At 38.7% G+C, this 13,888-nt stretch overlaps 1 protein-coding gene across 1 annotated transcript; it reads left to right on the forward strand.

Moving 5' to 3' along the window:
• Window positions 1-277: 277 nt before the first annotated feature.
• LOC135710521 (non-structural maintenance of chromosomes element 1 homolog) lies at window positions 278-1,208 on the forward strand. The gene is made up of 3 exons (XM_065233121.1): window positions 278-436; window positions 495-976; window positions 1,037-1,208. Exons 1-3 carry the CDS (start codon window positions 316-318, stop codon window positions 1,151-1,153), a joined length of 720 nt encoding a protein of 239 aa, XP_065089193.1. The 5' UTR covers window positions 278-315; the 3' UTR covers window positions 1,154-1,208.
• The last annotated feature ends 12,680 nt before the right edge of the window (window positions 1,209-13,888 follow it).

The raw sequence follows: 13,888 nt of genomic DNA on the forward strand, positions 1-13,888 counted from the left end.
TATTACAGCGAACCACATTATTTTAATTGATTTCTTCGCCAGTTAGTCGTCTGTCACTTCGTTTGTGGTTAAACTCAATCGAAATTTGGTGTGTACTTAACTTCGAGATGGGTACTTTTTCTCGCATTTATGGGTACAGTGTAGATCGCAGATCGACCACTTCTAATCAAGTTTAAAGCCCACGAAGCCCACTTTTTAGTACAGCAAACCAAGTGCGACTCTGTGCACAATTCGCGCGTATTTTTTCATAACCTAAAATAAATCGTATCACGGAACGAAAACCGGAAATCGCAATTTTATATCCGTATCTCAGCGATGATAAAAATGATTTCTGCATATTCGAATGTCCACCGTGCGTTTCTGCAGTCTTGCGTGCTGCATAGTATCATCCCCACCGACCAGGCCCTCAAAGTTTTAACTCACCTGATTGCCAAGTGTAAGTACTTGTCAGATATCTCTGCTCTCCAATGCACCCTAAATCTCCTGATCCGTAGTCACGCCCAACGATCCACCACCGACCGAGGAACGTCTCCTGGAAGTCGTCGTCGAAATTAACGCCCGAATCGGTCGCTTCGAGCAACGCGTAATCCGCCTCGAATACGACCCGACCCTGACGACCTACTTCGTTTTCACCAACCTTTCCGACACTCCGCTGGACCGGCTGCAAACCACCTATCCGGAAGCGGAGCTAAGCTTCTTCCGGATGATTCTTCACGAGCTGGCGCGCACGGATGGTCATCGAATGGGGCAGATCGACTGTTTGAATCTGACGACTAAGCTCGAACCCGGCCGGAATTTGACCAAAAGTCGGGCGGAAGTTCTGATTCAGGAGTTGCAATCGGCCGGCTACCTGGCACTGGAGAAGCACGAAGTCGGATTCGGACCGCGGACGATGGTCGAGTTCGATCGGTATCTGGCGAACAACTTCCCGGATCAGATGCAGCACTGTCGGCTGTGCAAGGAGGTTTTGTTCTATGTACGCTGCAAGGCTGGCAGATTGGGCGGAATGTTTGAATGATGTTGTTTTCCTTTTCAGGGCGTGAACTGTACCAAGTGTCCGGAGATGTTCCACAAGGTATGTATGAAGAAGTACCTGCAGAGATTGAAGAAATGTCCCGCTTGCAAGCAGATGTGGACTGCTTCACTGCAGTGAAGCGGTTCCTTTCGAACGAATGCTGTTTCTTCCATCGAAGAAACATTCCGCAAAACTTGACTTGTTAGTTCAATTTCATTAATTACCCTTTATTTCGGTAATAAACCATTCAATGATTCAATATTGCTGTCTCGAGTAAATTTCCCATGTTAATTCGTGTGATCGTTCAAATCGAATTCGATAAATACCACCGTCAAGAAGCCGGTTGGCTGGGGGTCGTTTCTGAATTATCTACCCCCGTTCACACTTCGACGAAGAACAAACGCTCAATCTTAATTAATCGCTGCAATTATGGAGCATTAATGCGCCATGTGCCTCTCGTTGCGGCTTTTTTTTTTCACATTTCCGCGCATGCTGTCCGTCCGTCCGTACGTTGCCGGTTCCTCATTCTTGGTGGCGCTGCTTAGTGCGGGTGGGTGGTTGACCGGTTTCAGGTATAATTCGGTCGTAATGTCGATGGTTTGCGAAAAATGGTTTCTCAACCCGATTGGTCGCGGTTTTCCTGTGCTAGCAGCAGGTTTTAATGGATATTGAATGTTACCTGATCATATGATTAATTAATTAGAAGACCAATGTTTTTGAGTATAACACCACCAGATACAGAGGCGACAACAATAGATCACATACCAAGGGCGACCACTGAATTTAAGAAATTAAATTCCCTTTTTTTCCCGGGTCCACATCTTATTTTTCCCGGTTTCATAAGTAATTCAATTTGAATAATTCGGTTTCATAAAATTTTCAAATGCAGAAAACCGGAGAAGCCCCCGAGGTCCGAAATTTGAAATGTTCCTAAACGTCTCACACGGAGAAACAAAGCAACTCAAAATCGAGATATAAAGTACTTAAAAATAAACAAAAATACTGAAATTTATATTAATTTTGCTAACATCGAGGGTTCTTAGTTTTGAGGGTTTTCATCTCTATTTTGAGTTGTTTCGTTTTCCATGCTTTGAAAGTATCCATCGTTTTGGAAGAAAAAATTTACGCCATTACTTCGTTTGGATGAGTTGTCGTCTGCCGTTAGCAACAGTTTTAAACAATTCTAGGCTGCCGAATTGTTCGATGTGGTAAGTTCACGTCATCCAGGCGAATTTTTAGATATTTATTCAAGTTTAAAATTATTATAGACATGGTAAAAATTATGGTTCCGGTGTCTGCTGTCGCTGTCGAATACGAGTCAGAGTGCCAACATAGGGCCGAGCATTGGACCTATTAGAGCGCCAGAAGGAAATAGTTCTAATGTTGACTGGAGCAAGGTGATATTCGAAAAACTCACCCGTGTCAACTGAGACAGCACCGTGTTAATCTGGGATCCAATCCGAAAATCGAACTCTGCACCTACATAGGACATAACCCGGTAGCTGAACTCATTGGTAGCTAGTCATAATCTGATGACGTTATCCAGGTATGTATAAAAACAATATTAAAATAAACACATTCTACATGCATTTGCTTCTGCAAACTTTTTCAGAATCCTGAGCTTCAAAAAGATCAACTAGACCATGGAAACGATTAATCGTTATAAGGCTGTCCACGAGACAGTTGCGATTAAAGCCCTACAGTAGGGCTTTTGTTGCGATCAGCTGACTTTTTTGTTTACCGTGAACTTTTGACAGATCACAGTAGAACTGACAGTTCACTCTCATAATATATATTCATATCAGTGCCAACATTTCAAAGGGGCTTAATTGCTTTTGTAAACAATAGCTTGAGCTATCGATTTCTCGCAAATAAAAGCCCATCCCTTCAAATTAACAATGCTAGCTGGTAAAGGAAACATTCTTCTACCTGCTGGTCTCATTAATCTACATGAGTATGCTTTTATTCGCGAGAAATCGATGGCTAAAGCCATTGTTTACAAATGCAATTACGCCCCTTTGAAATGTTGACACTGATATTATGAATTTCTGCTTGGTTTTGGTTTACATTCAACATCATTAACACCAGATCACTCACACAGTCTTGATTTGATTTGATTTCTAGCTGACAGTTGTAGCAGGTACACCAAGTGTACGTACATGTTGTAAATAGTAAATTAGCCAAAATTAAAATAAGAATGAAATAGATCTAATCCATACGCCAAAAACTATGCCAGTAGCAAAACGACACTGGTCGATTTACTATAAAAATAGAATGCCACTGAGAACCGTCTCTTGGATCACCTAATTGTGAATTCACTTTCGGGTTGGACTGGAACCGGAAACAACAAAATCAGCTGGCTGATTGGACAGCAAGCATATTCCACGCAAGGAACGATTCTCGGGATGGATGAAGGACGGTTTATTGTGTTACATTAGATTACATGTATGAGATTCAGATTTTATAAGTGTAAATTGATTGATTGGTTAATGCAAGCTGAAGGTAAATAAGAAAATAATCATTTTTTGACAATATTCACTAACATTATCAACTCGGGTTTAAGGTACTTTTCACCCAACATTCACTCTACGAAACGAAGTCTTAGACAAATACTCAAAATTGGATACTTTGCAATAGAAATACTCAGAGGGAGAGATAGGCGGAGAAAACAAAATACAATTCGGCAGCAGGGATTTGTTCCTAAATTATCTTGCAACCTTTGCTAGAAGCTAGCATTTCAAATGATGATGATTTGATTTTGATTCGATTTACGTGCAAAATAATAATTGATTGCATCGCAATATTTTACACATTTCTTGGTGCCATTCATTAACCAACGAAGATCAATTAATCAATAGAGTTAGAATATTGTTGTTGAACTAGTTGAATTTGAGAAGCACACAAAACATAAAGGTGATTGAATTTCTGTTCGATTGCAATACTCTCAAATTTATTCTAGTAAGAATAAGAAATCCTCGGAAAAATTCTAATTGGAATGTTCTATTGGCTCAGTTCATTTGGCTCAAAACATACTCTCCGCCCATCTCTCCCTCTGAGTATTTCTACTTTGCAAAGAACTCAATTTTGAGTGGTTGCACTTAGCTGTCAAGATGAGTACAAATTACTTAATTTTGAGTTGTTTCGTCTTTCCGTGCAGAACTACGTACACGGAACCGAAAAATTACCCAAAATTAAGTTCTTTTCACTCATCTCCCATGTTCCGTTCAATAAGCTAATTTTCAGTAAACTGCTTATAGTAGTTTGCATTTGGCTACGGCAAAAATAATTACTTACTCGTATGTATTTTCTACCTAAAATTAAGTTCAATTGACTCAAATTTGAGAATATCTCATATACTCACTAGTAGCTTATTGAACGATAGTCATGAGAAAGTCGAATCTCTCGTTCCGTTTTTGACAACAGCAAAAAGTGAGAGTGGGATGCAAAACTCAAAATTACTCAAAATTAAGTAAAAAGAACTTAAATTTAGGGTAATTTTTTTTCTCTGTGTAGAATTTGTCGAGGGATGAAAGGGACCGTGAAAGAGGACACTAAAGGCCGGCGCACAATAGATACGTTTTCGTGTTTTTTGACAGATAATGCATGGGCTAACTGTCAAAAAACCTGAAAACGTATCTATTGTGCGCCGGCCTTAAAATAGAAAGTTTTTCTTCCGACAGTTTCATCTTAGTATTCATCTTTGGGCTAGTCAAGTAGTGAGCCAAATTAAAATCGTTAGTTTCCACCGGTTGGTTCTACGGTAGCAAGATCCTGGTCGATTTCATTACCATTGCAAAGGAGAAAAGTGCCCTGCAGAAAGCCATCATCAGAGTGATTTAAGCTAATAGCCAAAACTTCACAAATTACACTCAAAAAATTCCACACGCCATCATCATGTGTCTCACACTTAATTTTGCGCTTATTGTGAAAAACATCCATTTCATGTGTGAATCTTATGCTATGAACCATGCCTGAACACTATGGATTTGAATTGTGACACACTTGGATTCTATGTGCCTCATATGGTGATATCAATAGCTTTGTACACCATAGTTCAATATTCTACAATATTCTACTTTATCGACTTCTACTTTACCGACTCTAAAAATGAATCGACAAATATATAAACAAAACTGCCAGAGGCCAGAGCTTTCACATTTCTTTTTAATGGGTCTGATTTTGGATTCGATCATGAACTGTTGGGGTGTGCTGCTGCCAGAGTCTTCGTTCGATCTCACTGTGCCACGGTTGTTCTCATATATGAGGCGGGTTGATAGGAGAAAGTAACAACTCTTGTTTTCGATGTTTACTTTTCTGAGCAAGCAATTCACATCGTATTGAAATGCAAAACACTATAAATCCATCTGTTTTGAACAGTAGCGTGATTCAATGTGCAATACACTTGAATAGATAGTGTAAAAATTTCAACATTTCAAAGTTTGAAACACTATAAATTAACGTGTATAACACATTGAACCAAGGTGAAATACACTTAAAGTAAATGTGATTCTGCATTTAAAAAATCAAGTGTTTAAACACTTCGATCAAACGTGTGAAATTTTTTGAGTGTAGATCAGATCCCAGAGCAAACCAGAGTAGCTCGGAGCAACTCTGAGTAAAAGAGGTACTCAAATGAAAGCCGTCTTTACCCCTCGATCTTATACCCCGTTCACATTACAGCGTATATCACGTGATATACGCTGTCTTGCAATGAACACTCATACATCTAGTTTTCACTGGAAATCCTATGTATGAGTGCTCATTGCAAGACAGCCTATATTACGTGATATAGGCTGTAATGTGAACAGTCTAGTGATTACCTCTCACCCCAGCAGGCCTGGGTTCAATCACAGTACACTCAAAAAATTCCACACGCCATCATCATGTGTCTCACACTTAATTTTGCGCTTATTGTGAAACACATCCATTTCATGTGTGAATCTTATGCTATGAACCATGCCTGGACACTATGGATTTGAATTGTGACATACTTGGATTCTATGTGTCGCATATGGTGATATCAATAGCTTTGCACACCATAGTTCATATTCTACAATATTCTACTTTATCGACTTCTACTTTACCGACTCTAAAAATTGAAACGACAAATATATAATCAAAACTGCCAGAGGCCAGAGCTTTCACATATCTTTTTAATGGGTCTAATTTGGGATTCGATCATGGACTGTTGGGGTAAGCTGCTGCCGGAGTCTTCGTTCTATCTCACTGTGCCAGGGTTGTTCTCATATATGAGGCGGGTTAATAGGATCAAGCATTCTCTTCGGAGCTTCGTGCTGGTGAAGAGCTTCGTCCCGGCGGATTTCTTCAGCGCATGGGCAGCTAGAATGCGTGAGCACGAGTTCATCCTTATAAACATCGAAATTGTAAGTATTTTGTAAATTATATTAAAAAAAAAATAAAATAATTGAAGCACGATCACAGAACAGAAGGAGAAGTGCAAACAAATCGGCGAATCAAAAAGTGTTCGTTTTTGTGCTCAACAAGCGATGTGTTGTGGTAGCGTTCCACACGGGCTTTCTATGTGCACTCACACTATTATAGCATGCTGCCTATCTCAACTGCAGGCAGAAGATGCCTTCTACCGCTAGGTGCGCTAGTGTTCGCAAATGACAAGTGGAGCCACTTTCTGATCCAAAGTTCCACTCCTGTGGCACGATGCAAGTAGATGCGAGAAATGAAAGATGATTTTTCGGAGATTGATTCGCTAGTGTGAGATTTTTTGAGCATCTAGAATTGAGATTTAGATGTGTCGCCCCCCTCGTTTCATCCAATGAATACCCCCCGTATTCAAGGTAATTTTGTGGTTTTGCTGCCCCCTCGGTAGAGATGAAATTTTGCGCTTATTTTTATCAAAACAATCACAACAACATCAGAGATGTCCCATTTTTTAATTACTCGATTAACAACTAATCGATTATTTTTTGTTCGCTGTGCTGCCATTTTTCCACCAAACATGCAGTACATGTTTTAAACGATCGGTGATGATTCTCTGGATATGTTAATGCTTATATCGGCATGATATAACCATAGAGGTAACTCTAAGACCACTGGGTCCCGAAGAAAATCATTATTATTTTTGGCTCACTCAGTACCAGAACAACGGTCCCAAGCAGTCCCAAGCTATTTCACTCACCCCTGCATGTTCTGCATGAATCCACACACCCCTGATGTTATCTGTCAAACTTTCATAGCGAATCAAAACAAATATAGTGTAGTAATAGAATTTCAACTAGAATAGGGTACGTTAATCGTTTGCTTGGGACCAATAGGCTACTAAAGTGGTGAGCCAATTTAAAATCGTTAGTTTCGTATTGATTGTTGATATAACCGATTACAAATATTTTACTTTTCGGTTCGTTAATCGATTAATCGATTATTCGAATGAAAATTGGCCATCACTAGATGACTGTGAAACGTCATTTTAAATATAATGACCGTATATAAATAATGACACAATTTGAAAGGAACCGGGACTAATCACAAATACGTCCCCACGGTTAGAGTCGGTGTATAATGAGTCACGCCAAGAGAAAAACAGTTGAACTCGCATCACGGTTTTTGAAAGATTCCCTTTCTTTTCACTTGGCAACAGAGGACTTCTGCATCCACTTCAAATGACTTCTAGCGAGGAAAAAAAGTAACGACTGAAGTACATCATTAAATTAGTGATTTTGTCAATTTATCTTAACGAAAAATAGTAGAAATTCTCATTACTGACCATTACAAAACGTATCGCATGACAAATGTCATGCTCACTGCGTGTTTATGATCATTTCTTCGATTATATTTTATATTTAATTGCAATACCTTTCGTCGACCTTTCATAGCATCGTAATGCTTGTTTACTTTGCACGATAGGTAGCCGGTTTGACAGTTCAATAGGTAGATTTGACTTCACTCTTGGCGTGACTCATTATACACCGACTCTAACCACGGTAATTGAAATAAATACGAGTGTTCACCGGTTGACTAGCCTATTGGTCTCAAGTAAATGATTAACGTACCCCATTATAGTCGAAATTCTAGTACTACACTATGTTTGTTATGATTCGCTATGAAATTTTGACAGATAAAATGAGGAGTTCGTGGATTTTCCTATGTTTCGAGGGGTGCATCGATTAGCTCTGGACCGAAGAGAGTACCAGAGCTGAGCCCAAAAAGTTGAGCACATTTCTTCGGGACCTTCTGGTCTTAGAGTTACCTCTATGGTAGTACCAACCGGTGGAAACTAACGATTTTAAATTGGGTCACTACTTGACTAGCCTATTGGTCCCAAGCAAATCGATTAACGTACCCCATTCTAGTCATTCATTCATTCTTTTATTTAACGTCGGTCTCTGTTCCGCAATCTAGTGCCAATCACCGACGGACATCGATTGCCATCCATTGACGGCAATCGAATGTGCAGGAAGGCAGCTTCCACACCTGCGCAGGATATCGCACCCATTCAACACACATAGGCCGGGACCAACTGCTTTACTTCCCTTCCGAAGGAAGACGTGACCAGAGATTTTTATGCCTCAGAAAAATCCCTCCGATTTCGGCTGGGATTGAACCCAGATCCATTGGTGTGTTAGAAAGCAGTCACGCTTACCACTACACCACCGGCGCCGGCTCCCATTCTAGTCAAAACTCTAGTACTACACAATGTTTGTTTTGATTCGCTATGAAAGTTTGACAGATAAAATGAGGGGTTAGTGGATTTTCCTATGTTTCGAGGGGTGAATCGATTAGCTTGGGACCGAAGATAGTACCAGAGCTGAGCCAAAAAGTTGAGCTCGTTTCTTCGGGACCTACTAGTCTTAGAGTTACCTCTATGGTTGTACCAACAATCAATACGAAACTAACGATTTTAAATTGGCTCACCACTTTAGTAGCCTATTGGTCCCACACACTTAAAATTTTTCGCCGAGATTCCAACAGCCGAGCAGTTCTGCAATTTATTTTGCTGAGATTCAGTAAAACAATTGCCGAGACTCAGCTAACAAATAACTATTTGCTGAGATATCAGCTAACAAACAGATATTTTTGCAGAGATATCAGCAAAAGTAAATGCCGAGGTAATCGGCTGTTGGAGATTTTACCGAGCTAGATTAAGTGTGCAAGCAAACCATAGAGGTAACTCTAAGACCACTGGGTCCCGAAGAAAATCATTATTATTTTTGGCTCACTCAGTACCAGAACAACGGTCCCAAGCAGTCCCAAGCTATTTCACTCACCCCTGCATGTTCTGCATAAATCCACACACCCCTGATGTTATCTGCCAAACTTTCATAGCGAATCAAAACAAACATAGTGTAGTAATAGAATTTCAACTAGAATAGGGTACGTTAATCGTTTGCTTGGGACCAATAGGCTACTAAAGTGGTGAGCCAATTTAAAATCGTTAGTTTCGTATTGATTGTTGGTAGTACTGGGCATCCAGATGCTTAGAGCAAACGAATGGATATTCCCTTCCGGCTACCAGCTCCGCTGGAGACATGTACTTGAGGATGAATCCTGTGAGGATATCGATGGCTAGAACAGGAAAATACAAACGTACAAACTATTCCACCAAACCCCCACAGACGCCCCCTAGCCCCATTTATTTTGTTTAAAAACAGCAACGTTATTGCGTGATGTTTGTTTTGCTATCAGGTTTTCCGATAAATTGAGTGTATTTTACGGCAAAGATCACCGTCTGAAAAAAAAACTAACGTTCCTTTACACCAAAAACATTGATTGCTTGGGCTGCGCTGTCAAAACAATCGAGATAATAAAATCGTTCATCAGAGAGCAAAAGAGTTCATCAGAGTTACTCTGGATTGCTCTTAATTTCTCACTGTCTTCCCCCTCGAGTAAGATAGATATCAAGAGCACATTTTCATTATGTCGTAAGTAACATTCGCACCAATCCGAGAAAAATAAAGTTTTGTTTTGATGACCGAAAAGTTATTCCTATTTTCAATTAAACTCGTATAATCTCATAGTGATAGCAATGTTTAACATATATAGCAGGGTTCTAATCATACAAATGCAATTCGCTTGCTTTCATGTTAAAAAATACTGGTTTTTAAGTCAAAAGTTATTATACGTCGTTTGGTGGGCCCTATTGTTACTTAAGTCAAAGTGTATTTACCAGGATATTCGGAAGAATTATCAATTACGTCTCCTTGCGTGCAGCCCATTCATCATTATAGGACCACCGAAATCATCTTAGCAACAAACAGTTCGATTTATTCACTTTAATAATGAGAAAGCGAAACGACGAACGTACACTTTTCACGGGTTTCTCAGCGCTGTTACATAAGTCAAACGGCATCTCCATAGAAATCGGATGACTTAAGTAACATCGAAAACTATTTTGATCGGAAGGTGATTACGGCAAAAAGCAATTTGACTGGTAAATAAATTTAAAAATGGGATGTGATCCTATATTCGGACAGTATATAGTGTAATAGCAGGAGCATCGATTGACACTGATAGCTCGACTTTGTTTACCTTTATTACTTTCGACGTAATGTAAATTTGCTCTTGATATATTACATTTTTAAAAAATTCTAATTTTTCTATTAACTGTCACACATTTGACCTAAAAATAACGATTTCTAGCAGCTATGTTTTCGGAAGTTGCGGTAGTGTATGATGTACACGGGGGTTAATCATGTCCGATTAAGCCCAAATTTAGCATAGGGTCTTTTCTTTCGAGGCATTATTTTGCATATGTTCGGTCATTTGGCACACTTTTTTTTTTTTTTTTTTTTAACTCTTTATTTGTTCCAAATTCAAAATAAATTACATTTCATTTTAACCTAGGTGCTCCAGTTACTGCAGTAACGTACCAGCCTTAATTGTTATGATATATATCTAAGTGTTTTTACATTGTTCATGTCTTGGCAATTCAGTATTTTAAACAGGTTTTTTAACCTGCATGTCAGTATAACAATTGATATCTTAAAACTAAAAACTAAAACTAAATCTTATCTAAGTATAAAGGGAATTAATCGTTGCAATTGAGGATTGCAACGATTTTTGCCTGAAATTATTAATTATTTTGTTGGACATTTGTGCTAAAGTCTCAACATTCGAAATTCTATGTACTTCGGTTGTACTGTACCAGGGAGGCAACTTCAAAATCATTTTCAGAATTTTGTTCTGAATCCTTTGAAGTGCTTTTTTCCTGGTAGTGCAGCAACTAGACCATATTGGCACAGCGTAAAGCATGGCCGGTCTAAAAACTTGTTTAAATATTAGAAGTTTATTCGTCAGGCAAAGTTTGGATTTCCTGTTTATAAGAGGATACAAACATTTTATATATTTGTTACATTTGGCTTGAATGCCCTCAATGTGATCTTTAAAAGTTAATTTTTGGTCAAGTATTAATCCAAGATATTTCACTTGGTTTGACCAGGAAATTGGAACTCCGTTCATAGTGACTATGTGACTACTACTAGGTTTCAAAAACGAAGCTCTAGGCTTATGTGGAAATATTATAAGTTGAGTTTTGGAAGCGTTGGGAGAAATCTTCCATTTTTGTAAATAAGAAGAGAAAATATCTAAACTTTCCTGCAGTCTGCTGCAAATAACACGAAGACTTCTTCCTTTAGCGGAAATGCCTGTGTCATCAGCGAACAAAGATTTGTGGCAACCCTGAGGCAAATCAGGGAGGTCCGAAGTGAAAATGTTATACAATATAGGCCCAAGAATGCTACCCTGAGGAACTCCTGCCCTAACAGGTAGTCGATTAGATTTGGAATTTTGATAATTTACTTGAAGAGTTCTGTCAGTTAAATAATTTTGAACTAATTTCATAATATAAAGTGGAAAATTAAACTTTTTCAATTTAGCAATCAAACCTTCATGCCAAACACTGTCGAATGCTTTTTCTATGTCTAGAAGAGCAACTCCAGTTGAGTGGCCTTCAGATTTGTTTGAACGAATTAAATTGTTAACTCTTAAGAGTTGATGAGTAGTTGAATGCCCATGGCGAAATCCAAACTGCTCATCTGCAAAAATTGAGTTCGTATTGATGTGAAGCATCATTCTATTCAAAATTATCTTTTCAAAAAGTTTACTTATTGAAGAAAGCAAACTTATTGGGCGGTAGCTAGAAGCTTCAGCTGGATTTTTATCCGGCTTCAAAATTGGAACAACTTTTGCATTTTTCCATTTAGTCATTTGGCACACTAATTCGCCACTGACTGCATTGTCACTGACAATTGACATGGCATCGTTTGATGGTTATTTTTATTTCATAATAGTAACCAGTGTTGGCAAAATCATCATCAAATTTAAACAAAATATCATGCTTGATATTGATTTTACAAGCTCCTTCAATATTGTGAAATCCACACTGATAAATTTAACTATTCCTATTTTGCTTGAAATTTAATCAATTTGACATTAAACTCAGTAATAATCCTCTCTTTCTAAAAATTATAATTATAAGCATCTGATATTAATCCCAGTTTAATCATGGATGATTAGATTGTAGATTATCTTTTTTTTTGAATAAATTTTAATCATTTTTGATTCTATTTTAATAATTTTTTATTGAATTTTAATCTTTTTTGATTATATATCAGTATTGAAAAAGAATAAAATTTAATACTGGAAAGATTATTTCGAATTTAATCATGCATGTTTACTGCCGAAGTAATCATGGCTCGGACTCAATAAGGTGAAGCGGGAATCTGCATACTTTTTAAGCTTTTTTGATTTAATTTATCTTTGAGTGCAAGTTTATGCCGGCGTGGCGCTGTAGTCGCAGCGGTGATGAACTTGAGATAATCTGTCAAATTGCATATATTAATAAAATTAGTGAGTTTTGTTTGCTTGATATTCGTAGTTACAGCTATACAGATACAGCTTGTAATATCATCCGCAGATGCTTGCTTCAGTGATGGAAAAGTTCGCGAAAACTAAGGGGTAGGTCACTCCGCACACCAATCTTGGGTCATCTTTTTTGTCAGTGTGCCGCAAGTATGCCGATTGTGCCGGTCATATCCAGCATTTTACGAGCGCTTATGGCCGCCATAATCTGACTGAGTTTTTGGTAGGGAACATATGATGTGTCGACACAAGCCAAACTTCAAATCTTATTTTCCCTACCAGAAACTCAGCCAGATTGTGGCGGCCATAAGCGATCGTAAAATACTGGATAGCAAGCTGCGATTGTTTGTAAAATACGCATCCTGGCAACCCGGTATTTCTGACACCTTGAATGTTTTGGTTTGAAATCGCAAGGATAAATCGGATGGGGATGACGCGGGAAGTGGCGGGTGTGTGAACTTTCGGTGTTTTGTGATCCATAGGGTAATGAAAGTCCTGTGTTTTAGTGTTATATATTGCCCTCAAAGGCAGACCAGAACTCTAGCCTTTCGGCCGGAAAGAGTTGGAACCGGTGGGGAGCATTGTTAGAGACCAACTATAGAGGGTGATGAATAGACTTCTTTAGTTTATGAAGAGCTTTGAGTGGGTTGGTTAATTCCGTTATAATTGCTTATCTTTTGACAGATACGCGTATTTCGTCTACTACTTGCAGACTTCATCAGTGCCAAGTACTCAACGCCACTCCAATGTATGTGCCCAAGCTGTGTAGAATATAATTCCGGCACAATGTGCTGAGTGACTTACCCCTTGGCGAAAACTCACTATGACTCGCGAACTTTTCCCTTGGTGAACTTCATGAAATATCGCGATCTTTTCCAACACTGGCTTGCTTGTTGATTTTTGTCTACGAAAATCAAGCGTGTTCTTTGGGAATTGGTGGATTTGATTTTTTGATATTTTCTCAAAACTGTCGCCGTGTATGGTTGAGATTTCGTGGGTGGAGTTTTCTTTCTTTCCGTTCCCAATAACAATTCCACTACA

This window comes from Ochlerotatus camptorhynchus, unplaced genomic scaffold (genome assembly GCF_037179485.1).
Source record: "Ochlerotatus camptorhynchus isolate MF236.1 unplaced genomic scaffold, CSIRO-AGI_Acam_v1.1 ptg000391l, whole genome shotgun sequence".
In the NCBI taxonomy this organism is placed as follows: domain Eukaryota; kingdom Metazoa; phylum Arthropoda; class Insecta; order Diptera; family Culicidae; genus Ochlerotatus; species Ochlerotatus camptorhynchus.

Excerpts from the sequence above, each read along its gene's own strand:
- LOC135710521 (XM_065233121.1), top strand. The coding sequence starts at position 316 with ATGATAAAAATGATTTCTGCATATTCGAATGTCCACCGTGCGTTTCTG. Across the intron at positions 437-494 it reads AACTCACCTGATTGCCAAGT|TCACGCCCAACGATCCACCA; the intron begins GTAAGTACTTGT and ends CCTGATCCGTAG. Across the intron at positions 977-1,036 it reads GCAAGGAGGTTTTGTTCTAT|GGCGTGAACTGTACCAAGTG; the intron begins GTACGCTGCAAG and ends TTTCCTTTTCAG.